Source organism: Carettochelys insculpta, chromosome 23, assembly GCF_033958435.1.
Source record: "Carettochelys insculpta isolate YL-2023 chromosome 23, ASM3395843v1, whole genome shotgun sequence".
Classification (NCBI taxonomy): Eukaryota; Metazoa; Chordata; order Testudines; family Carettochelyidae; genus Carettochelys; species Carettochelys insculpta.
Window position 1 is genome coordinate 16,359,880 of NC_134159.1, and position 26,426 is coordinate 16,386,305.

Below are 26,426 nucleotides of genomic sequence, written 5' to 3' on the forward strand. Positions count from 1 at the left end.
GTGTACTTGTGTGATCCATGTGGTTGAGTTTGCCATGGCTTGGTAACACAGAAGACGCAGAAAAGCTTGCAGCAGGAGGGGGCCACGACTCTGCAATCAAAGTGGAATTAGCTCAGAGCAGCTGGAGGAGACAAGGTGACAAAAAGCCAGGAACAAATCAAACACACTACCAAGCACCTCCTCCATGTGTGTTGTTGCTGAATTATCACACCAGAGCCTTTCAGGCGATGCACGTAAACAACATTGAGATGTCATATTTCAGTGGACTTAAGACTGTTTCTTGCAGGCTTTAATTACACTAAAAACAAATTGCCTTTCAGTGGCAGTTGCCAGTCTTTGCTAAATTTATCTAATTTATGTATTGGCCTCTATCTTTATTTAAAACTTCTCCTTTGGTAGGTAGCAAGATCTCCAAGACATTGGGTGTTCGAGCTCTCATTTGTATGCCCCTCATCTTTGAAAATATCAATACCCACCCTGACTGATCTTGGATAATAGCATATCAAATAGCTCCATTGAAATAATTTTTGCATTGGAATCTGTATTGCTATAGTCTCTAGAGGCTGCACTAGAGAATGGGAGTCCAGTGCTCCCTGGAAGCTAAGCTCTTGAGGTGTCACCCAGGAGAGATTCAGGAGCTGCCCAGCTGATTAGCAGAGCACCCACAATGGGCATCATATTTCAATTGGTGGTGCACATCCACACATGCCTTGGTGCACGTAACAAAATTTATTCTGCCTGTGGATGGAAAAAGTTAGAGGGAGCACTGAATGGGACCTATACAGACACTATGGTTATGTCCACAGAGCAGCTGGGAGTGTGCCTCCCAGCACCAGTCGGTAGATGTGCTACCCCTGCTTGAACTCGCAAACTGAAAAAAAAATGTTTACACAGCAGGCCCAGGACCAGGTCCCCAACTCTCTTCAGTCCTCAGTGTTCCCTCAATGGTAGAATAAATTTTGTTATGTGCACCAAGGAATGCAGAAGTCACCCCATTCTTATCTTTGGTAGTAGACATTTCCCCTTCAGTCACTGAGTTCTGCAACCCTACCTGCATCTGCAAGCAAGAAAATGAGCCGATCCATCTTTGTGTTATTGGTAAAGAACACCAGTCTCATCGTATGCAAGCCCAGGAGTCTGCCAAGCGAATAAATGATAGAGAAGGCCCTTCTTCCTGAGGCGGGAGATAAGAGATGCAATAATGGTTCATTACTGTGTAGGTAGCACAATACAATTCAGCACAGGTATTACTGGTGATGAGATAAACAGCACATGCTGGGCTTGGATTACCGGGCAAAATAGTATTGTGCTGTACTGGGAAGAATGCATGATGGCACCACCACCTCCAGCAGCAGGGAGACAATCATGCCCAGTGGTTAGTACATCACCTGAGCATTTGCAAGATTAGGGATCAGTTCCCTGCACTGCCACCACCTTCCCAGGTGACCTTGGGCAAGTCACCCCCTGCCACAGCAGAAGCTGTGTATTGTGGAAAGATTGGCTAACAACATTTAATTTAATTGCCCCATTCAATACAACCACTAAATTAAATATATCCTGGGGCACATGCATGTAAAATCCCTATTAGTGCTACACAGGAATTTACTTATTCTTGCTGTAGAAAAATCAAAGTGACCCATTGCAAATGGGTTATTGAACATGAATTGTTCTGCTTAAAGCTCATATAAAAAAGGAAAGTGGATTATTTCATGTGTTTTTGTCCCACCACTGCAATGTATTGTCAAGATCTTATCCAGTGAGAGCAAGGAGAAACCATATGCTATTGTTTTACACATCCCATCCATAATGCATCAAAATGAATGTAATGCTGATACAATAACCCTTCTGAGAGTTGCAGCAATTCCCCCAACAGGATTAATCCTTTGCAGTACATCTTGTCACTCTTGTTGGGCAGGAGGGGTGAGGAATATGCTGCAGAAGTCACAAAAGCAGACACTGAGAGACAGTCTCTTCATGTGGTGTAGTAGATTTACTGTTCCAAGAGCTAGTGGATACAGCTTATTTGAAAGCGCCACATCTACACAGGCTCAAGTAATTTGGGGCCATAGACCAGGCTTGGATCTGGAGATAAGAATGGCTCATTAGGAGGTTAGATTGGGATAGTTTCTATTTAAATGCCACGTACTTCACTTAGGAAGTAATAATTAGTTTCACACATACAGAATGAGAATTGACAGTCTAGCAAGGAGTACAGCAGAAAGGGATGTAGGGCTCATAGTGGACCACAAGCTAAATACGAGTCAACGGTGTGACACTGTTGCAAAAAAAACACAAACATGATTCTGGGATGCATTAACAGGAGCAAGGTGAGCAAGACACAGGAAGTCATTCTGCTCTATCCAGTGCGGATTAGGCCTCAGCTGGAGCACTGTGTCCAGTTCTGGGCACCACACTTCAAGAAAGATGAGAAATTGGAGAAGGTCCAGAGAAGAGCAACAGGAACAATTAAAGGTCCAGAGAACATGAGCTATGAGGGAGGACTGAAAGAACTGGGCTGGTTTAGTTTAGAAAAGAGAAGACTGAGTGGGGACATGATAGCAGTTTACAAGTACTTCAAAGAGGGTTACAAGGAGGAGGGAGAAAAGTTGTTCTCCTTGGCCTCTGAGGGTCAGACGAAAAGCAATGGGCTTAAACTGCAGCAAGGGAGGTTTAGGTTGGACATTAGAAAAAACTTCCTAACTGACAGGGTGATTGAACACTGGAATAAATTGCCAAGGGGGGTTGTGGGATCTCCATCACTGGAGATATTTAAGAGCAGGTTAGACAGATGTCTATCAGGGATGGTCTAGACAGTGCTTGTTCCTGCTATCAGGACAGGGGACTGGACTCAATGACCTCTCAAAGTCCTGTCCAGTTCTTGTGTGTTATGATTCTGGGGCTCTCTTACAGATCTGCACTATGAATCAGATCTGAATAAAGGGACCTGGGGCCCTTACCTGCGTCTCCGTCTCTCTGCCCTTTAGAGACAGCAAGTTCTTTGGGGCAGAGACCTTGTTTCTTCCCTTCAGTGTTTGGAAAATGTTTACAGGATTTGGGGTATTACCACACTCTAAATAAATAATAGTTCACTTCACCCACAGCGGAATTCAGGGTGGGAACTCTGCACTAAATGAACTATCTGACAATTGTTCTGACCATGTTGTTGTTAACGGGGATAATGATTCAGTGGGGAGTGGCAGTATTTTCAGAGTCTTTAGCACATGGCGTTAGCTCTGCTAGAAAAATGTAACAGAATTGTGATGGCCTCTTTTCAGAGAAGCTATTTGTCCCAAACTATGGCTCACCCATGAAGATGAGAAATTAAAACAGCTAATTTTAAATACTCAGTGTCAATGGCACATAAATATGAATGGAACATTGACTATCAAACTGAGTAAGACCTACATGGATTGGACCACAGCTTCAGCTGATATCCATCAGCACAACTTCCTTGCTCTCAAGGGAATGATGGTAAATTACATCAGCTGCTGGCCCATTATTTGAAAAATACAAGTAGTTTAAAGCTGTTTCTATTTGCTAAAAGCAGGTGAGAAGCTGGTCTGGATTCCAGTCCAGCGTGCCACAACAACTCTGGGTTACCCTTAGACAAGTCACTCAATAACCTTTCTGGACCTCAGTTTCCTCATCTTTAAAATGGACATAAAATACATACCTCTGCCTGCAAGCCACTTGAGCTCCTCAAACGAAGAACGGCTGCAATTCTATTACCTTCGCCAGGATGGTGAAAATCAAACCAAAGTATGGGTGTGAATGTTTAGCCCCCTTGACCACAGCTGAAAATACCAGCACACCTGACAACACACTTGGTGTGCAGCTGAACCACCAGTTTAAGGAAATAGTTTTACAACTAACTTGCTGAGCAACGCAGAGAGCTGCAACAGTCTAAAGCCAGATCCAAAGCCCAGCACAATCTATGGGAAACTTTCTGTTGCCCTCCCCAGCCCCAGGTTTTTCCCCAGCCCAACAGGAGTGGCGGGTGGAGGTGGGTGTCGAAGCCGGGGCAGTGACTTTTTTCCCTGGCCCAGAGCCAACGGGGGGGTGGGGGGCGCTGGGCAGTTTTCATGGCCCCTTCATGAGCTTGGGGAGGGCAGGGCCAGGGTTTGTGGCCACAGAGTCTCACACAGAGGCTAATTGCATGGGGGAGGTATGGGGGGGCAGTCAGGCTCCTCCTTCACGGCACTGTGGCCAAGGGCCAGGATATAGAGGGGCCCTGTCTCCATGTGGTCACCATTTTGCTGCTTCAGCTGCCCAGGGGTCACTCTGTAGTATGACTGTTTCCTGCACTTGCTGCCCCTCAGTGGTGAGTCTGAAGTATGTCATCCCTCCTGTCAGAGCCCCTCCCTTTCCACTCTGGGAAATCCTGGGATTTCAGGCATTTCCCACTTTCCAGGCACAACCAAACCCTGACCTTGGTTTAAGTTAGGTTAAAAGGAAGCCACATACCAAATTTCATGGTCATAACTTACGATATAAGAGGAGTTATTGAACAAACATAGCACTCACAAATACACTCTAAAATATGTAGTAGATGATGTTGCAATAATTTTATAGCGAGCAATATAACTAGGACAAGCTTTAGGTCAGTTTAACAGAAAGGGCTTCTAAATCACCTGATTTAAAAAGGTATCAGCCAGAATGTATATATTTTGTCTATGTTCTTTTAATTCATTAAGGTCATCTCCAAGGTGATACAAGGCTCATTAGTTATATATTTAACTTTCAAGTCTGGCAATTCATGGCAAGGTAAAGGACAACAGCAACAGTGAGTGACAGAAATGGCTAGAAATGTACAATATTAGTTCTAGTCTACTAATCCTGCCTAGAATTAGCCATAGGGTAGATGCATGTGAAGCCTTCAAAGGAAGCTGGGCCAAGTTCATGGTGGGTTTAAATGCACTTACTTCAATGGACTTACGAAAAGGATGATGGGAGGCCACAAGGTACAATGTGTCCTAATATTCTTTAACTACTTTCAGATTATTTCATACGTCATCTCTCCCTGGGGAGAAAAATGAAGTCCTCTGTCAGGGCTGATCCACTAGTTGCAATTATAGTTTAAATTTTGTCAGGTGGCTCATAGGCACGAGACTCAGGAAGGGAAACAACGTAATTCACGCAAGCTGCTTGTGAGAAGGAAAACATGCAGAAATAATGAGAGAGGTATTTTGGTCTGACATACTACAGAGCTTCAGCTTCCTAAATATCCTCAAATTATTTCAGTCCTAAGGGAAATAAGTTTGCCTGCTGAATTAAAAACATTCACTGACAGGAAAAAGAAGGAGAAATATAATCTATGGTATGGCTGTGCTTATCCGATTAATACAAATATTATAGTTTAACAAGGGATCCTAGAAGGTTTCTACATATGCCCTCTACTTTGTTTTTTCTCTTGTATACTACCTAAGAAATGCCCACTTGGCATTTATTGTTTGTAAATGTGTTTATTCAGACAAATACTTGAGTTTAATATGTGAGCTATCAATAATACCCTGTTAGAACAACACTATTTCCCCTCACTATCTCATGTATTGTGACAGGTTAGATTTTTATTACACCCGTCAGCTATATGGAGAGAATATAAATAAAAACTAAGACAGGAGCTCTAGGAAGTTAATGTACTCTATTTTAGATATCTATTAAAATTCAAGTTATATTCAGCTAGCCTAAGTTTATTTTCTTATTACAGAGACAAAACACAGCAGGAGGTACACATGTTGCTATGACATTTACAAGAAGAGCCAATATAAATGGGTCAAACTTTCAAGCACTAAGGCACAATATAACCTTAGCTTTCTATAGCACTGAGTGAATGGATCACAGCTAGTGTTCCAACATTAAAAATACTCAACTACTACAAGATAGAATTCAGATTTTAGGAAGTGCTCCCTTAGTGGGACTAAGGTGGATTGTATTCCTAAAAGATGGGGTAGCAAAGACTAGTAGTTATAGTGTACATTTCCCACCATTATAAAGCTCAGTGTATGCTTCTACAACAAATTCCAGTTCTCATACGCTGTTAAATTGGCCTTTTTAAACAGCAGCAGGCAGAAACCAGAGACATATTGGCTCGATCCATTTTTTCAATTGTTATTTTTGAAAGGGCCTTCAGCTGTTGAAGTGAATGACAAAATGCCTGTTGATTTCCACAGGGGCAGGCCAAGGCTCCTGAGTGGTTGAGCTCATTAGAATAAAGCTTAATCTAAAATCCACTATAGGTTCAACCTCTCTAGTACAACACAATCCATAATCTGGCACAATATTAATTAGCCAGATGTCTACTTATCATGGGTATTACGGCCAAGTTTTCCCACAGCCCCATAAAGTCTGTTTACAGCCACTGGTCCTGGCTCTCAGTATTCTGGATGGTTATTTAAGCTCTAATTTACCCCCATACGTTTTCTAAAAGCCCACCAAGCAGTGGAAGTGTTGGTAATACCAACAGACAATATGGACATCCCGTGGTCCAGCAAATTCTCTGGTTTGGCACCGGTGAGGTCCCATGGGTGCCGGACTAAAGATGTTCAAACTATAATGTTAATGAGTCCACTCAGTTCAGTGGGCTTTGCCTCAGCCTCAGAATTTAGGATATATTGATCTATTCTTTTTGGCCAAATTTCAGGACAGCATTCCAATTTAGGAAAGCAGTTAAGTGCATCTACATCAATGGGACTTAAACGAGCACATTTTTAAGCCCTTTTTTGTATTGAGTCCTCTAAAAGTAAGTTGCAATTTAGTTTTCAAAACTCCAATTTTGCTGGCACTTCCTGAAGATTCCCAATTTTTATTTTTAAAACTCACTGGGCTATTTTTAATTTGAAAACTGGGTCTGGCTCAAGCAGATTAGCTCTTTTTTTTATTTTTAGATGTACCAAAAATAGAAAACAAAATTCCAAACTAAATGATACACTTGGCAAATTTGTTATTAAAACCTGAAACATCTTGGTATTTTAACAGACTGGTCTGCTAAAGATATATATGTGCTGAAGCACAGGCTTATATTTCTGAATGCTTTTAAGTAAGCACTAAATAATACACCCGATTTTGGTCCCATTACTAAATTACTCTATTTTACTGTGAATTTTCCTATGTAATACAACTGCAAAACAATGGAACATCTACGTTATGGCACACTGTGTGAGGAGTTGAGGCTTTCTTTGAACCATCTCTATTATCCTCTTGTAGAATGTTTAGTTCTGAAACACAAAAAAAAAAACCACCACAATAAAACACACACCTCAATATTGTCTCGAAGCAGCTTATCACCCATTCTTTCAGAGTTCCGTAACAACCCTTCCTTTTCCATTCGTAGTGTCTGCACGGCCATCCCCAACCCCAGTTACATACTTCATGAGGATTTCACAGTAGAAGTTCTTTATCACAAAACACTGATGTTCAAGTACCTGAATGTGTGACTATTTCTCCTTTGTTTCTAAACACAGTTTTCTTTAGGCCAAGGGAAGTTTTAAATGGCTAGTTAAGACTGATCTCTAGAAAGACCTCTATGAAAAATAATACTGTCCGCAGCTCTAAAAAGCTTTTAAGTTATACAATGGTCTGGAGTCCCTCCGGCTGCTGCAGAGCTGCTCTGGGTGCTAGCACTGGATTTAAGGTTTTCCTTACTCTGCTAACTAGAATAGAAAGGTTACAGCCTTTGGTAATCCCCAGGATGACACTTTAGTCAGTCTACCCACTACAACCATGTGGTCAATATCCACTACCCAGTCAGCTAAGAAGAAAAGTCCTTCATGCCCCAGCTGGGTAAAGGTCTCTATGTCCAGGGGATGGACTGGGAGCCCCAGGCCCCTGGTTCTACAGAGAGAGCTCCAGGCCGGGGTTATCAGCGCCAGTTCCAGCTCCCACTCTCCCCTGCTGCAGAGAGAGCACCAAGAAGCCCCAGATTTTAAGCCCATTTCCAGCCCCCCTCTCCCCCCACATGCAGAGGGAGCTGCAGGGCAGGTCCCCAGCCCATGTGCAGAGGACACTCCAAGCCCCAGCTCTAGGGACCAGCTGCAGGCCCCCCGGATGTGCCGGGGGAGCTCGAGGGCAGGTTCCGGATCCCAGCTGCAGGGGGAGCTCCAGGCTGGGTCCTTAGGGCCAGGACCATCCCCCGGCTGCAGAGGGAGCGCCAGCGCCTGGCTCCAGGCCCGGGGCTACAGCAGCGGGTGCCCCCTACGTGCCCCTCTTGGCGGCGGCGGCCCGGCCCAAGGCGGGCGGCATGAGGTTCTCGGTGATGTAGGCCACCAGGAGGCAAATGATGACGAGCATGACGCAGATGGAGCCCCCCACGGCCGTCATGGCGATGACGATGTCCCGCAGGCCGGCCGGTTCCACGCTGAACTCCACGCACTCGGCGCGGGGCGCGCCCCGGCCGGCGGCCCGGTAGAGCGGCTGCAGGCACAGGCGGTAGCGCACGCTGCCGTGCGCGTCGGGCAGCAGGTAGTCCCGGCAGCTGGCCCCCAGCTGCACGCTGTCGCACTGGAAGCGGGTGTAGGTGCCGTCCCAGGAGCAGTTGAGGGCGAAGCCCCGCAGCTCGCCGCCCGCCCAGCCGGGGGCTCCCCACTGCAGCAGCACGCTGCCGTTGCGCAGCACGTTGGCCACCAGGGCGCGGCCCGGCGAGCGGTGCGCCCTGCAGCTGGGCGCCGGGCACTGGAAGTCGCGGGCGGGGCTGCGGAAGCAGAGGCGGCCGCCGGGCTGGCCCTCGCTGAACACCTTGTAGGGGCACCAGGGCGCCGCGCCCGAGCTGAGGTTGGCCGGCGGCGGGGCTGCTCGCCGGCTTCGCCCGGGGAGGGCCGGCAGCGGCTCCAGGGCGGTGGCTGCGTCCCGGGCCAGCTCCCCGGAGCCCTGCGGCCGGGCGGAGGCGGAGGCGGGCGCGGGGCGGCGCGGGCAGAGGCTGAGCAGGGCGAGCGACTGCAGCAGCGCGCCCAAGCTGAGCATGCTGGCCGGGCCGGGCCGGGGGCGGCCCCGCAGCGCTAGCAGGCGGGCAGAGGCGGCGCGCTCCCTCCGGCTCCGCGGGGACCGGGCATCGCGGCCGGCAGCGTCATGCGCCGAGCCCGGCAAGGAGCCGCCTCCTCCGGCGCCCGGTCTCCACCAGCGTCGGGAGACCCCGGGCAGCCCCTCCCGGAGCGGCCAACTTCCAGCAACCAGGCTGCAACCCCCGGCTGCCAATGCAGAGGCGGCGGCGGCGGCGGACGGACCCGCCTGCCCTGCGCCCCGGCAGCGAGCGAATGGGAAGCGGATGGAGCCAGCCTGCAAGGGCCGAGCGGGCGGTTCAACTGGGGCCCAGGCGGCGAGCCGCTCCGGCCCGCCCTCCTCCTACCGCGGCAATGGCCGGCCGTGCCGGGGGACTCGCTTTGTGGGGGGTGGCCCCTGCCCTGCCCCGCCCCGCCCCGCCCCCGGTGGAGGCTCTATTGGGAGGCAGGTGCCCGTTCACTTCAGCGGGGCTCTAGGGCAGACCCACGTGCGTTTGGATTAGGGTTGCCGGTTGTGGTCCCGCCTGTGCGTGGAGGTGCCAGCTCCAGGCGTAAGTTTTAATTGGAGTCCTCTTTAATCCCTGCAGATTTCAGGGCAGTCCTGGGGGGCTGCCGCCGCGAATTCGGATCACCCCAACATCCAGCGAGCTTTAGGGCGGGGAGGCGCAAAATGGGGGGCAGACCCACTGGGGGTGTGCAATTTCATAAGGGGGGGCAGCACAGTCAGCTGCTGGGTCTCTCTCCTTCCCTCACTGCAATGTTGAAATCTGTTCCTTTTATGTCTGCGTAGTCCAGTGGCTGGACCGATAACGTTTTCCCATCCTATAGCCTGATTTTCTAACATGCCCCAAAATTGGTTTACTTTCATATGAACAGGAGCAAATTTTCCACCAGTTTGGATGACATTGGTGGGGGGGGGGGGGCTGCAACCACAGGACCAGAAAGTGGGGCCAGTTTGCTCACCCCTGCCTGAGGGAGAGGCATGAAGTCAGCGCTGTCCCTACCAGTGCTGGTGCCCTACGCAGCCCAGCACCCGTACCCCCTCCTAGAGGGTGGGCTGTTGGAGCTGTGTGAGACAGGGGTTGCTGACTTTCCTGGCCCAGCCACCATTTCATGGAGTGCTGTCCAGTCCAGAGGAGTTAGTAACTTGAAGCAGGAACGGGCCAGAGCAGCAGCAAGCAGTGTTTAAAGGAAAAGTGCAGCTTCTCTCCAGCCACCCGCTGCACAGCTGCCCCATATTTCACAGTCCCCTACGTGGTTGTGTGATTTGCCAAATGAGGGATGGCTCTAGAGGAGTTCAAGAGCCTCCAGCCAGAAGTTCCATCTGGGCTTGACTTGATTCAGGCCAGTCTCCTTCTTGGAGAATCAGATCAAAGCAGGAGGCCTTGCTGGACAGCCGACTTTAGTGAAACCAGTTCTTGGGCCTGATAGCGGGTAAGTGGGTGGAAGTCTCTGGCCTTGGGTAGGAATGAGGTTGAATAGAGGGCCTAATGGTCCCATCAGGCTTTTAAAATCTACAGAGGTGTGAATGAAATGGGGAGCAGCAGAATTCCCTTCTCTTTGGAACACAGGATCATTATACAGCTGGTTCTTAGGTCTATCCCTGCCCTCAACTCTTTGTTCTGTGTTATACAAGGTAGGCCCAGTCCAGGTGACACTTCCTGCCCCAGGTAATCCTAGTGATTGACAGCACTGTACTGGAGAGGAAGGGTTTACAAGAGGCCCTTCCACCTTATCTGTGCTAGGGAAAATGGCAGGATGGTTCTCAGCATTGCTCCGGCAGCTCCTCCAGGGTTAGCAACACAGCCCTAGTGGAGGCATCGTGCAGGGCTGCCATGAGTGTTTCTAATGCCCCATCACCTAACCCTGCTTGGACCAGATTGATAGGGACCCACGATTAAAACAGAAGTCCTGATGGGTGGGGAGGGGGGGCAGGAGGGAGGTGTAGAGGGCAAATCATGCAATCAGTGGATAGCAAGAATAGAACTCAGCTGTCTTGCTCCCTGGACCAGGCAACCTCCAGGTGAGCAACTGGTCTCTTGGTCATGGAAGTGGTTTTGGCTTTTCATGTAAACAAATGGTTATGCTGTCAGGTTCAGCATTCCAGTCTTGAGAAAAAAAAACTTCTTATAAAAAACCAACCCCATGCTGAGGTGCTCCTGGACTCCTCATTGTCTTTTCTGAAACAGCCAAACACAGCTACCTCTGACAGCTTGTTAAGCATGGCCCTGGCAGGTAGGGTTTCCTGGCCTTGCTGTGGAGGAAAGGGGGAGGACATCTGTGGGGCACAGTTTGGCTACACTCCCATCACAGGTAATATCAGAACAAAAAGCAGTAAAGTAGCACTTTAACAAAGTAGTTTATTAGGTGAACTTTCATGGGACAGACCTGGTTCTTCAGACCATATCTCATCACAGATATGAGAGAAGCAAAAGCATTCAGCCCAGTCTCTTGTCAGCTCAGGCTACATCCACAGTGCACTAAACAGCTGTGGCTGTCTTAGGTCAGCTGCCTGGGGACTATAGGCCCAGTCTGAAGCGGGACCTTGGGTACGTCTACACTGCAATGAAAGCTTTGGAGCCCAGCTCAGGTGACAAGGCTGGCAGGACTCAGGCTTGGGAGCTAAGAACTGCAGTGTAGATGCTCAGGCCAGAGCCTGGGCACTGTTAGTCTCCTGTCTGCTGGGGACTCCAGCCTGAGCCCGCATGCCTGCACTGGAAATTTACAACCCTGCAGCCAGAGCCCCAGGAGTCTCAGTCAGCTGTCGTGGGCTCAGAGTAGGTGCTGTGGTACCAGAGAGCATATATCCCGAGAGACTTGCAGTCAGAAGTCACATCCAGACACCAGCACGCTCCCTCATCCCTTCACTCAGCCTCCTGGGGTCAGCCATTTCCTGCCATGCAGAGGGAAAGTGGAGAAGACCATTGGCAGAGGCCTAATACCAGCCACATTTGCTCAACAGTGGAACGCTTTCAGAAAGCTCTTGAAAGACTTATTCCAGGCGTGCGTTCCGGCTGATCTTGCCATTTTCATAATGCAGAAGCTTGAGCTTCCGAAATAAGTAGAGGATGACAAAATTATACAGATAACTTCAACGCTTTGAGGATCCTTTCCACAGTTCAAGTTGTGGAAGCTGCTCTAAGTCTCACCCAATGGCTACGTCTACATGTGCACGCTACATTGAAATAGGCTATTTCGATGAATAACATCTACACGTCCTCCAGGGCTGGCAACGTCGACGTTCAACTTCGATGTTGGGCAGCACCACATCGAAATAGGCGCTGCGAGGGAACGTCTACACGCCAAAGTAGCACACATTGAAATAAGGGTGCCAGGAACAGCTGCAGACAGGATCACAGGGCGGACTCAACAGCAAGCCACTCCCTTAAAGGGCCCCTCCCAGACACAGTTGCACTAAACAACACAAGATCCACAGAGCCGACAACTGGTTGCAGATCCTGTGCATGCAGCATGGATCCCCAGCTGCAGCAGCAGCAGCCAGAAGCCCTGGGCTAAGGGCTGCTGCACACGGTGACCATAGAGCCCCGCAGGGGCTGGAGAGAGAGTGTCTCTCAACCCCTCAGCTGATGGCCGCCATGGCAGACCCCGCTATTTCGATGTTGCAGGATGCGGATCGTCTACACGTGCCCTACTTCGACGTTCAACTTCGAAGTAGGGCGCTATTCCCATCCCCTCATGGGGTTAGCGACTTCGACGTCTCTCTGCCTAACGTTGATTTCAACTTCGAAATAGCGCCCAACACGTGTAGCCGTGACGGGCGCTATTTCGAAGTTGGCGCCGCTACTTCGAAGTAGCGTGCACGTGTAGACGCGGCCAGTAGCTCCCAGACACCACCCTACACTGTAATTTGTACTAATTGTTTTATAAATGGCTTTGTGAAGAGTCTAAGTGATTTTAAGCAGCCGAGAATCCAAAGGTTACCACTGTACTTTCTCCTCCTACGGCAGAGCCAAGTGTCAGAGGGGTAGTTGAATGAGCCTGTATCCTCAAAAACGAGTCTTGTGGTACCTTAAAGACTCTGGCTACATCTACACTAGAGTGATCTGTCGACAGCAGGTGCTGTAGGAAGTTATTTTCTGACAAAACTTCTGTTGTCATATAGCAGCCACACATGAAAAAGAATTGCTCTGAAAACAGAGGGCAGTCAGCCTGCCCAGCCGCTCTCTCTCGACAGAATGGCCAACTGGAAGCAGCCGACAGGGCTGCTTGATGACCTGGAAGCCTCATCTGTCAATAGAGAGCCCCTCGGAGCATCCACACAGCTCTCTTGTTGACAGATTCTGTTGAGAAGGCATTTTGCAGAGGGCAGAAGGTTGTCGATGAAAGTGCAAAAGCATTTTTAGTGTGGATGCTCCTTGGGTTTTGTTGACAAAACTCACTAGTGTAGATGTAGCCTAACATTTATTTGGGTATAAGCTCTTGTAGGCAAAAACCCACTTTATCAGCGGCATGGAATGGAAATTACAGAGGCAGACCTCATGCATCTGATGAAATGGGGTTTCACCCACAAAAGCGTCTGCCCGACTAAATCAGCAGAATTATGGGAGACTATAAATATTGCTGAAGGAAACCATTACATCACTACAGTATAATTTTTAATAGGAAATACTTCCTGGTCCAGCAGTAGCCTGAGCATTGCATAATCTTGCAAGGAAGTTTTCTAATTCTGGTTTGTTGAAAAACTGTATTGTGAGCAAGAATGTGATTAATGTTACCTAGTAAGGAGTTGAATGTTCTCTTCAGTGACCGCATTAACCCATATCACCTCTGACAGTGACCATTCTCTGAATGTTAACGTAAGTTGGACCGCCCTGGTCCAGCACTCCAGCGAGTTTGCTGGGCCAGGGAGATCAGTTCTGCACATCTGCTGTTGGACTCCAGGCTCTCCCAGGGTCCATCAGCAGACCCCATTGGGCTCCCTCTTGGCCACCAGGCTCCCTGGCCTTGGCTACTGGGTTCCTTGGCTACTTTTGATGCCAGGAATTAGGTTTTAAAAATAGCTGCCATTGGGTGGCTCAAATAATGTGTGTGCTGCCCCTGCTGTCATGCATATAGTATGGTCAGCATCACTTACGCTAGCAATATTACTGCCCACGCACGCACACACGAGGAAACAAAGGTGATGTATTGGCTTCTGATTAATTAAGAAATGCAGAATGGAGGGAAAAATCAATGTCTGTCAAATACAGGGGAGAAAAATCAATGTTTGGCTCCTGCAGGGAAAAGTCAGCACAAGCCTAAGCTGATGAGAGCAGAATACAAAGAGGAGAGGACAAAATGAGAATGAAAAGCCATTTTAAGGAAGTGGTCACAAGTGTCACTTGGAAGGAGAAGGGGAGGCTCCTTAGCTGTGCTGCACAGAATGCGTTGGGTTACATTTGTTCCACCAGAAGAAGGTGCCAGGCTAAACCCAACAAATACTGAAGTGGTTAGAAGAGTGTAGTACAGCAAATGCAAGCAAAGCGTCTGAACGCCCGTGCGCTCTCTTGTCAGGTGTTATTTATAGCGGAGTGAGAAATTGGGCTCAATGAGGTTTTACCCTTTCCCAACAGAAGCTGCTTTGGGCTTGTGAAAGTTTGATGTCTGACCAAGGTTGGAGCACCCATATATGATTGGAATTTGTTTTACTGCCTCAGATATTGAATTGGCCTGAATTCAAGCAGTTACTCAAATGTGTTCAAGACATAATTAACTCCTGAGATTTATTGAAATTCAACCTTGTTTTAGATGTGTTGAGCATTTATATGACCCAATCGTCTGAGCCAATGTCTCCGAGTGACTTCCCTTTTTAATTGTTTGCAGCATTGTAGCCCTGTTGGTCCCAGGGTAGAAGAGAGAACGGGTGGATGAAGTCATATTTTATTGGATTAGCTTCTGTTGGGGAAATGTACATGCTTTCAAGCTGCACAAAGCTCTTCTGCAGGACTGGGGAAGGAAATTAGAGTGTAAGCTAAAATACAAGTGAGGACTGATTGTGAAGCAGGCAGAGTTAACATATGCTGTAGAAGACCATTTCATCTTAAGTGTGTTACACCTGGCTGGGCACAGGGGGTGCTGTGCTGCTAAAGGAGTCTTGTAATCTTGAAAAAGTCAGAAGCTTGTTGAGGAAAAGCTGCTGGCATTAAGGACCTGATAGACCTTTGGGGTGGGGGATGGGGCCTGGCAAGCTCTCAGAGCTCATTCCACCTCCCATCCTCACCATCTGCTGCTCTGACATCTCCCAGATCTGCCTCCTGCTACGAAAACAGATTCTGGTGTCAGGCCAGGTCTGCACTAGACCTTAAAGTCGCTCCTAGACATGCAATTCCAGCGATGGCAGGCATGTAGCTGGAATCGGCTCACGTACAATTAACTAACCTGGCTGTCTTCACAGACGGAGGTCGGTGGGAAAAAACTCCCCCCTTGACCTCCCTTCTCCTGACGATATTGAGGGGTACTGGAGTCAACTGCTGACCCATAATAGTTCAATTTCGCACATCCCCTTTAGGCACACGAAAGCAAAGCCTAAAAGACCAACCCTGGCTTCATTGTAATGCTGGAGGATGTGATACTGCAAGTGCCTCACAAGTGGTTTGTTGAGTGTAACTAATCACCGTTTGCCAGAGTTATGCCACTGGAGCATCTGCAGTGCTGACATGGCCCTCACCTGGGCTTTATTTTATGGCTGTGTTAAAACACCTAGAGGGAGGGAAAATAAAGCACACGAGAGCATTCCTGTTAATCTACTGCTGTGGAAAGAAGAGCCTTAGGATGTTTCAGAGCTGGGGCTGGATTTGCTTAGGATTTTTATTTATCCATGGCCAATAGTGTAATGCTGCTTCCTTTGGGCCTAACGCAGCTACTCTACCTCATGGTGAATATCACCTTCCCTGCACAAAGAACCCTCTTTAAAGCACTGAGTACAATACTACTCTGCATGAGTAAGGCTTTCTGAAGGAAGCTCTTTGGCTGTAGGTTCGTTAGTGATGTTGGTCATTGAAGGAAGAGCCCTTAGAGACCCCTGAATACAGAATCAGCTCATGCTGAATTTGGAAAGAGTACTGGGAAATGGGCTGTGGCTGTTTGCAGTTTCTTTATGTCTATGCATGATAGTACAGTAGTTTCCTCTCTTAAATCCCTGAGCAGTCCGCTTATGGTTACTCCGGTAGTTAGCTCAGAAACTTGAAACTTCATAAACATATGGGGGGTTTCTGTCTGGGCCAAATTTACTTCCAGAACAATTATACTGACCTGTAATTTTGCAACACCTCTGGCTGATCATCCAACGCATTGCTGTGAGTTCAGATTTCCTTCAAGAAGGCACGCTGTGCTGTTGTGATCATTGGGCCTCCAAACTGACCCTGTGTGTCAGCTGAGCTGGGAAAAAGGAGTGTATATTCATGAAGACTCACAATAACCTGTAACAACAAATGTGGATGGGACAAGGTGCAAAAGGTAGATAGACTAAATGCGTCAACAGCAAAAGAAGGGCCTCCCGCTGTAACTCAAGGACTGTTTATCATGTCTGATAAACAAGAAGAGCAGAGGACTGGAAATCAGTGACCCAATATTGACGTGTAAGAAATTAGGGCCACGGAACAGTGAGAGGACAGCCTATTCCACCTGTCATGCCTTTTTGGCCTCTGTCTTGTAGGGGAGGACACAGATGGTGGTGGACTGAAAGAGGGGGGAAAAAAATGGAGTGACCTTTACTACCATGTCTGCTGCCCTCACTGTTTCCTGCAACCCAGGCTTCCACTGTGATACCACTGGGCCTGTGCTGTGCTGACCCAGAGAGGGATGCCCTAGCCTGAAAAAGGAACCCAGATGACTTTGCCACCTTTATTGGCTTTGGATAAATCCCAGATGGCCATTGAGATGTGAAGCTTTGTTGTCTTTCCCTTGCGCATCTTGTTCCTTCACTACCTTATTTATTTTCAACTTCTCTCTTTTTGTCTTCCATTTAAAGTAAGAGGCTGAGAGTATATGTTGCAACCCTACTGCAAAGCTGTGACCAGAAAAAAAGCAGCTAAAAGCTGTGCTCTGCACAGCCCCATCACAGGAGCAATTTTTCTGAAGCTCAGACTGGGCAGTTTCTGTTTTTCTCACCAGTGAGGTTGCACATGAAAGTGAATACCAGCCACAGAAGCTGCATGTAACATGGTGACCTCGTATCAACCCTGAAACATGCTGGTTTACAAAAATCCAGGCTCCCTTTTAATCAAGCTTTGGAAGGGCCAGAAGGGAAAAATAAAGCAAGTGTTTTTCTTCTGTTCCTGAGACGTATGTTTTATCAGCGAGACACTACATCAGGAAACATCTTATCCTGCAGCCAGCGATCATGCCTCTGTTATCCTGATCCTGTTGCATTTGCTTGGCATGGTTAAAAGACATGTCCCCTGCCCAAAGGCTGCAGAGCAATACAGGAGTCCCCCCATGGCATTCCAGTCAAGCTGCATAATAATCCTTAGTGTCTTGATAAACCCTCGCCTGGAAAAAACAGGCCTTCTCCTGAGATCTCCACCCCAAAGGGACCTGACTATGGGACAGCAGGGTTCAGTGCAGATTGGAGACCAGGAGCTGCTTTAAGTATGTCAGATCACCCTCACCAAGAGGTCCCCCTTCAAGTTCTAAATGGGGATACTGAGAGTACCAGCATCCCATTCGCGCTGGCCTGTCAGCTCTATACTACACTGAATTCTGGGTCTTGTCTGAGTTAGAGTCTAATGGCTAAGCCCAGCAGGTCTTCCCCAAGAGGTGGGTTAGGTTGGTTAGTCAGGAAAGGTTTTGAACCACAGAATGGCTCAACATCTTTCCCTGTGATACCTCCGTCATTTAACTGTCCTTTTGTGCTTGTCCCTAAGTTGTAGTCAACTTTCTGGCTGCGCTGCCCTGGTGCGTCATAACCTGCTTTTAAAAGCAGCCTTAGAACAAGCTTAGAACAAGGTTGCCGATGGATGTATCCCTGACATGTTGCTGTTTTCTCATTTTTTCTATCTGGGGCAGAGTAAGTCCACTCGAGCTGTTTGTCAGAGGTTGGAAGAGGATGTCAGGAGAGGGATCCGTTTGGTGATTACCTGTTCTGTTCCCTCCCTCTGGGACATCAGGCATTGGCCACTGTCGTAAGACAGGACACTGGGCTAGATGGACCTTTGGTCTCACCCTGTGTGGCTGTCCTTATGTTCTAGGACAGCACTGTGTAGGTTTTAGACCCCCATCTGGGTTTGGTGGACAGTCCACAGAGAAGCTATACTTAGGTCTCAACAGAGTCCAGCTACGATGGCTGAGTGTTAAATACATTCTCTTAGACAGCCTGGATTCAGAGCTGAGTTGCTATAGTCCCGCCAAGTCATAATTTCAAAGATTACTCATCACTGACAAGCAGGAGCAGGGGATTAGCTTCCAAATTTAGATAACCCCTGCTGAGTCTCTCTGAATCAGCACACTGCCCTTACCTCCACTAGGCATTTATTTCCAGCACTTCGTCCAGGCCATACCCTCTCTCACCAGCCGGGAGTCACAGGTGAAGGAGAACATGGAAGGGAATGGAGGTGAAAGGGGAGAAGTTCAGTAGGAAGCCAACTGCAGGATTCATTTCATGAGACTTCTTGCGGGAGGCAGAAATTCAATGGTCACGCCCTGGACCTTCCGAGTCCCTGCTGATCTTAGTGTGGTCTGTGCAACAATGACATTTTACAGCCCATCTGAAAATCACGGCTGTTTGTGTGACTGGGATACATCTGGGCAGACACGTTCTCCTCTAAGTAATCTATTTATAGCAGGCTGCAGAGACAGAATTGTGTGGCTGCATCCAGCAAGATTTGGAGGATAATGCAGAGCACAGGCACACTGTTAACCCTCTCAGCTACATCACGCTACCTGACACCTGTTCCTTTGTAGCTGATGGCCTGTAGTAAGACAACCTTTGTCTTACTAGAGGCAAGGAATTTGCCATTCTGTCCCCAGGTGCTTTGCTGAGGTGAGCAAGCAAGATACCAGTTAGGGCCTGTTGCAATATGGACAAATGGCCACTAGGTGCCAGCTGAACACGTTCAGCTGGCACTTTTGTGGCTCCAGCATTTGATATGATTTGCCCAAGTTCCAAATATTCAACACACCATCTATTTAAAACGGGCAGATAGGTTGAGGAGTTACTAAGTTGTACATACAGATTTGGGAACGATGCTTATGAATGGAGTTTTTCCTGGAACTGCTCTAATTAGGCATGCAAATTAGCTGGGGAGAACCAACCAACTCAGGGCCCAGTTAAAGGTTCACTTACGTGGGCAACGGAACAGCTCTTGCCTGTAGGGATCTGACCCAAAGCCGGAAAAGGGGAATTAGTTCAGTTGTGAGCGGTGTGAACTACACTTGCTCTGATTTTCCAATTCAAGGGAGTGATCCTAAGGTGGCAAGAAAGGGGGCAGGGAGGGGAGCAGGTCTGTGATATGCAGAGAATGCAGCCTCAGCACAAACCAGCTCTTTCCATTTGCAGGGGGCAGCCCCCTGGCCTGCAGTGAGGTTTCTGCTGCAAACTGGTTGTGGATGGGTGGAGAAGGCCCATCTTCTCCCCAGGAACATCTGGCTCTTTTTCCTTTGACTAAGGGAGAGCAGCTGTTTTGACACAGTAAAATGAAAAAAAAACAAAACAAAACAGAACAGACTTTCTTAAAGCGCCCATGAAGCTCAAATTCTGCTCTCACGTCTACACAACTGCTTGGCAATTAGTGGAGCTACAAAAGCTTAAACAACAGAATTTAGCTGCCCCAAAGGCCTAGATCTGGGCAGGAAGAGGTATGGTGACCAGGCTCTCATGGCTAACCTGCTGGCAACTGAACTGGGCATCTCCAGAGCCTGTTCTGCTATCACATGTCCTAGTTAGGTGTCTTTCCTGGTGGCTGTAACCACTCAGCTTCCATGTGCTGGCATAGAGGGAGCTCTGTAGCAGGCACTCACCAGTGGGGAGCATGTGTCCTTTGGGAAGGGGAGGGGCCAGCATCATGCCTGCCCCCCAGCAGTTCTGAACAGCACTGGCAGAAGTACACTGGGTCCCAGTGGCCATGGCCATTGCAGCTCACTCTAAAAATAAATATGTCCAAGATTAATGTCGGGGGCTCACAGCGAGCAAGTGTCTGGTAATGACTTCCAAAGCAGGTACCTTTACTCCTGCAGAACATTCCCACAGGGACTTCATGTGAAGGCCAAGGCGGAAACAGGTCCTTCTGGTTCCCTACGTGCCATGAACTTAGAGTCATAGAATCCTAGGGCTGTAAGGGACCTCAGGAGATCATCAAGTCCAGCCCGCTGCCCAAAGCAGAATCAACCCCAACTAAGTCATCCCAGCCAGGACCTTGTCAAGCCGGGACTTAAAAACCTTGAGGGACAGAGATTCCACCACCTCTGTAGGCAACGCATTCCAGTGCTTCACCACCCACCTGGTGAAGTAGTTTTTCCTAACATCCAACCTACACCTCTCCCCTCTATAACTTCAGACTACTGCTCCTTGTTTTGCCATCGCTCACTACTGAAAACAGCCGCTCCCCATCCTCTTCAGGAAGTTGAAGGCTGCTATCAAATTGCCTCTCACTCCTCTCTTCTGCAAACTAAGTAAGTCTAAATCCCAGAGCTTCTTCTCGTAGATCATGTACTCCAGCCCCCTAATTATTCTGGTTGCCCTCTGCTAGACTCTCTCAAGGCATTCCCATCCTTTCTCTCTAATTCTGTCTGTTGCTATTGGCCAGGATGGGCAGGGATTGGCAAACCATGCTCTGAAATGGGCCAAGCCTCTGTTTGCTACAGATAGGAATGGGGATGGATCGCTCACTGATTACCTGGTCTGGTCATTCCCCCTGGAGCACCTGGCATTTGGCAGTCAGAAGGCAGGATGCTGGGCTGGATGGACTATAGGTCTGACCCAGTCTGACCATTCTTATGTTCAAGCTACCCCCTAACATGTTGCTTGGAAGCACGCCTTGCAGCAGTATTGATGGGTGCTTCAGTTGGGATGGGGCAGGAAAGGGAACGATGATTTAAATCCCCAGGGAAGGTAGCGCTGTTTGCTATAGTCAAAGCCCAACTTTTCTCACCTCCCTCTCCGGGGTCCTTTCCCAGCATGGCACAAGAGCGTTTGCACCAGCCAAATACGACAGATAGGGGCTTGCGGCAGCAGCATGACCTGCTCAGACCCCAGCTGGCTCTCTCTGCTCACTGCGACTCACTGCTGTTCCTGCGGCCTAGCTGCTGCTTCCCACAGGCATTTCATCAGGAGCAGTGGAACAGCAAGTTGTACGTATTCAGCCACCGATGCAGAGACAGAACCCAGCTACTGGCAGCATTTGGCAGCTGTTTGGTGTAAAATGGTGGCTGCCAATCCCCTTTGCCTGAGATTTAATCAATGATACTTTCAATCTGTGCTTGTTTTGTTTCAAAAAAGAGCCGGTACTCAGCAGTCTCCCCATCCCCATCCCCATCCAATCCCGCGGTTGGGGCTGCTGAGGTGCCAGTGCTGAGTACCAGCACCAAAAAAGCACTGCATTCAACACAGCCGATCGTTCTGGTCGGGCGATAGACGAACGAAACTGCCATGGGTTAGTTTAACCTTCCTGCACCGTCCCCAGGAAGGACACGCTCCCAGGAACGTACCAAGTTGAGCTATTTGTGCCTTGCCCCCACAGTTCTGCGTCAGTTGCTTTCCCCCCACCCCCCCCGCTCCACTCTGGTTGGTCCATGCTGACGGACAAGGGCTGCTACACTCAGCTTTTGCACGCCACGCCATTTTGGGGGGAGTAGAGGGGGAAATGCAGCAGGTGGTGTGATCCCACATAGCAAACAGAGACTGTTTCAAAGCAGCACTGTGAATGTAAGGATTTATATAAAGAGATTCCTCTGTATTAGAGACCAGTCCCAGGAGTCCAGGGCAGCAGCCTGGGCCAGGGCAGCTCCTGGCACCTCAGAGTTCTGCAAACAGCTGCCTCTCCCGTGCCCCAAGCAGTAAAAAATAAAGAGATTCATCTTGAACAGGGGAGTGGGGAATAATAAAAAGAGGGGAATCGGTAAGTGCCCCCAGGGAAACAGCAGGACATGGCCATGCTGGGGGTCAGAGAGCCCTTCTGTTTCCTACACCTGTGGGCCACGGCACCAGGCACACAAACACAATGTGCTTTGGAAGGGGCCAGCTGGTGGGCTGGCCATGTCTTCCACCAGCACTGCCTGTCTCCGCTCACACTGGATCCATGTGTCTGGAGGAGTTTCCTGCAACTCCTCCCCGCAGCCGCTGTAATGCTCCAGTCTCCTCCCAGGCACTCTGTGTGGCTGGCCTCCTCAGTAGTAATCGTCCTTCTTGCCATCAGCAACTGGGATGCCTCCCTGGTCCTTGCGTTCCTGCACTAGCTCCAGCTCATCATGATCATCCACCTCCCCACCGTGATCCTCCTGTTTGCAGAGAGAAAGGAGAGACAGAGAAATAAATCAACCCTGATCAGAGAGGAAGAGGCCAACAGGTACAGCCAAGAGGTCAGCAACATTTACGGTTTCACTACAAGTTAACGTGCACTGGGATCCAGGAGATCTGGGTTTGAGTCCTAACCCTGCCACAGCCTTCCCTGATGAGCTTGGGCAAGTCACTGAAAGCCTCCGTCTCTCAGTTCTCCAGCACAGAAATAAGGCTGATCTTCCCCCTGCCCCGTGCCTTGCCAAGTCAGTTCAGATGTCAGCTCTCCTGGGCAAGGGCCATCTCTTAGGCTTGGGTTACACTAGAAAACTAGAAAGCAGTCCTGGAGCACTTCAAAGATTAGCAAAATAATTTATTAGGGGCTGAGCTTTCATAGAACAGACCCACTTCTTCAGACCCATAAAATTCTGATAAATTAATACAGACTAAGAGAATTTAACAGAAAGATAAAAAATAAAAACTGCTGAATCGGCTGTATATGACGGAAGGTTGGGGAGAGGGGGAAGAAAATTAGTGCAAGTGTCTATTGAGGTAAGTTGGCTGCCTGGAATCACTATGAATATCAAAGATGGGGAAACTGTCCCTGTAATGCAAAAGGTAATTGATATCTTTGTTGAGACCGAGATGTAAAGTATCAGACTTGAGAACGACCCTCTGTTTGACTAGAAAACTAGTATCAGAGAGGTGGCCGTGTTAGTCTTTGAGAACAACTCAAAGTAGCTTTGAGAACAACAACAAGTCTTGTGGCACCTCAGAGACTAACAGATATTTTGGAGCACAAGCTTTCGTGGGCAAAGACCCCCTTCATCAGATGCAAGAGATGGATTTCCTATCCCAACGGCAGAACCCCTCTGGCCGGCGTAGGTAGAGTCCATGCTCAGGAACCAGGATGGTGCACTGGCGTAGCTGCAGCATTGTAAGCGGAGGCAAGCCCTTATTATTTGTGTGTGCAGTGCCTAACCCCCTGGGGCCCTGAGCCCAAGGAGCAGTCACTGACTCAATACTTCAAACTCAGGAATGCCTGAGTTGTTAACTGGCCGTTTACAGGTAATTCAGAGCCCGTTAACATCAGCAGGTGCAAACAGCTATTTTTCAAGGGCTACTTAGGGTGATTTCAGCAAAACAAAGCAGCAGAAACGTAGCATTATAAAGTCTAACAAAATGATTTATTCGGTGATGAGCTTTCATGGGACAGACCCACTTCTTCAGATCAATTTCATTTCCAATACAGACTAACAGGGCTACCTCTCTGTTAATATTCTAGGGTGAATTCCATTCACACAGGCACTGTATGCCTAGGAGCTCATATGCCTCTGATTCCCGGTAAGACTCCTAGGGTGTTGACTGGCTGTGATTTAAAGTTAATTGGCCAATTAACACACTGGCCTACCCTGGGCTCAGATGCCCTTATACTTGGCACCTTTAATTCAGAACAAAAAGCAGTCAAGTAGCACTTTAAAGACTAGCAAAATGGTTTATTAGGTGAGCTTTCGTGGGACAGACCCACTTCTTCAGACCATAGCCAGACCAGAACAGACTCAATATTTAAGGCACAGAGAACCAAAAACAGTGAGCAAGGAGGACAAATCAGAGAAACATCTGAGCTGGCTTTTATATTCAAATTCGGCACATTAACACATGGTTTAAATCGTGATGGGAACTTTCTGAGTCACTATAGGGGCTTGTCTGCACACTTGGCTCAGTCTAATTCTTGACCTTCCCCCCCACCCCTTCACTCTCTGATTTGCTCACCTTGATTATCTTTTTCTGATTTGTCCTCCTTGCTCACTGTTTTTGGTTCTCTGTGCCTTAAATATTGAGTCTGTTCTGGTCTGAAGAAGTGGGTCTGTCCCACGAAAGCTCACCTAATAAACCATAGTGCTAGTCTTTAAAGTGCTACTTGACTGCTTTTTGTTTTGATAGTGTATAGACTAGCACGGCTTCCTCTTTGTTACTTTAATTCAGAGGTAGACCCCTGCAGCCAGGAAGCAAAGAAAGCAGTCCTGTAGCACGGTAGAGCTATTTGCACAGCTGGAACTGACGTATCCCAATCTCCTTACTTCCCTAGTGAAGTCTGAGCCTCTTAGTCTCACACCGATGTCCTTTACTCAATGCAGGATTGTGGAATACAGGGGACAATGGCCAAGCCCAGAGAGGTCGATTTTGCCGTGTCTTCACCAGGCAAGCAAAATTCAATGCCAGAAGACTGACCGCAGCGTGTCACTCTTCCAGTAAGTATAGAGAAGCCTTAAAGACTGACAATGTCTCAGATTACCCTCCAGCCAGGAATCTGTCCCTTTTGTAAAGGTCCAATACACAGAAGACCGTTTGTAAAAGGGGCCACCACAAGGCCCACCCTCTGAGCGTGGCACACGTATTTGAATTTGCTGATGGGTCTTGCTTAGATACCAGACACATACACAGCCACAGGCCTGCTGACAGGGGAAGGGGTCAGTTGCTCCTGCGCCTGGCATTTCAAAGGGGCCCAGAACTGAAGTAGCAGCAGCGGCCAGATCTCCAGGCCCCTTGAAACACTGCACAGGGCTCCGCGCACAGCTCCAAGGGAGCATGGCGGGGCAGCGAGGCGGCGGGGAGAGGTGACACTGGCTGCCAAGGCTGACGGCTCTAAGCCCTGCCCCTTCCGAGCAGACAGCCAGGTCCCCCTCCCACCTTGTCCCTGGGCCCATGGTGGCTGTCAGCCCCACTGCACAGCCACCACTCCAGCTTACAAGCAAAGGGGGATAGATGTGACTAAGGGGCACCTGTACTACTGAGATGTCAGAGTTCAAGGTTCAGCACCTGCAAACAAGACACTTCCAGAGCCTCAGGCTACTCCTGAGCTCACCAACCTTTGGGCTAGTCCCAGCTCCACAGGCAGCCTAGGGCCCTGCGTGCCAGCAGCATTAGGGCTGCTGGCCTGCGAGAGCACCAATGTTCCCTGTCAGCCAAGTGCTTGGGTGGCCAAGCAGGAGAGATTCAAATGCCAACTAGCTGGTGACCAGAGCACCCGCAGCCAGCAAACTGCATTTCTACGGATGGTGCACATCCGCACATGTCCTGGCGCGCATAACAAAATTTGTTCACACAGGCAGAAAAAATTGCAGGGGACATTGGAGAGCACCCTGCTCTCCCCAGGGCTAACGTGGCCGTGAAATAGCTTGCTGCACTTGTGGTCTCAGACCAGTACTGAAGAGGCGAGGGAGAGACATGCACAGCTCGGGACCCTCTGAATCAGACAAACTATCAGTTAAAAGCCTGTAGCTGAAGCCTGAGGCACCTTGTTACCAGCAGCAGGGTACAAGCAAGAGGCTCTTCCTCTCCCAGAAAACTTCTGAGCAGCCAGGACACTTCAGGGCACAGGTTGGGTGGGGGCAGGGGAGAATCGAAGGTGGATTTTTATTTCCAACAACATCGCCAGCAGCCTGGTCTTGCCTCGTCTCGCCTGTTGGTTTCTAGGAGACAGGCTGCAGGCTCTGCTGTCACCTGCTCCCTACGCCCCTCCAGTGCCACTGAAGAAGCTGGCCCAGAGCTTTGCTCTTGCACCCCATTCCCAATAAGCAAATCTAGCTGTTAAAATAGCAAAATATGCTTCCGGGCCCCTCAAACCCAAGATCCCTGCCCCCACACGGGGCCACCTGAATCAGGTACAAAGTGCAACTCAGGCTCAGGGGCTGACCCTGACCCCCAGGACTTTGGAAAGGTTCCATTCCAGATCTGCCACCCAGAGCAGCAATGGGCAACCATGAAGGGCCCTCTGTCTAACTGGTCTGCAGTAGCCCATGGCCCACTGGAGTTCCACCTACAGAGCCCATGTTCTCCCCTCTCCCACATGCCGATGACACCAAGCTGGGAGGGGCTGCAACTGCTTTGGAGGATAGGGTCAAAATTCAAAATGATCTGGACAAATTGGAGAAATGGTCTGAAGTAAACAGGATGAAGTTTAATAAAGACAAATGCAAAGTGCTCCACTTAGGAAGGAACAATCA

General features: G+C 48.9%; 2 protein-coding genes and 1 long non-coding RNA gene across 8 annotated transcripts in view; all 3 read right to left on the reverse strand.

Annotated features, from left to right (window-relative positions):
- Positions 1-1,068: 1,068 nt before the first annotated feature.
- FNDC10 (fibronectin type III domain containing 10) lies at positions 1,069-11,214 on the reverse strand. The gene is made up of 3 exons (XM_075017977.1): positions 11,194-11,214; positions 7,256-9,267; positions 1,069-1,174 (listed from the first exon to the last, which is right to left on the reverse strand). The coding sequence occupies exons 1-2, from the start codon at positions 11,212-11,214 to the stop codon at positions 8,191-8,193; spliced, it is 1,098 nt and encodes a 365-aa protein (XP_074874078.1). The 3' UTR covers positions 1,069-1,174; positions 7,256-8,190.
- A 150-nt stretch (positions 11,215-11,364) lies between these two features.
- LOC142000909 (uncharacterized) lies at positions 11,365-20,949 on the reverse strand. The gene is made up of 3 exons (XR_012642351.1): positions 18,446-20,949; positions 16,242-16,408; positions 11,365-11,883 (listed from the first exon to the last, which is right to left on the reverse strand). It is a non-coding gene; the product is annotated as an uncharacterized LOC142000909 (long non-coding RNA).
- An 893-nt stretch (positions 20,950-21,842) lies between these two features.
- LOC142000990 (uncharacterized) overlaps positions 21,843-26,426 on the reverse strand; it is a 78,750-nt gene continuing 74,166 nt past the window's right edge. For all 6 annotated transcript variants that reach the window (XM_074975766.1, XM_074975769.1, XM_074975768.1 and 3 more), the window contains one exon: positions 21,843-22,421. In XM_074975766.1, the coding sequence (XP_074831867.1) occupies positions 22,311-22,421 (111 nt within the window). In that variant the 3' untranslated portion in view covers positions 21,843-22,310. The remainder of the gene's footprint in view (positions 22,422-26,426) is intronic.

Excerpts from the sequence above, each read along its gene's own strand:
- FNDC10 (XM_075017977.1), bottom strand. The coding sequence starts at position 11,214 with ATGCTTAACAAGCTGTCAGAG. Across the intron at positions 9,268-11,193 it reads TGCTTAACAAGCTGTCAGAG|GCTGGCTCCATCCGCTTCCC; the intron begins GTAGCTGTGTTT and ends CGGCCCTTGCAG.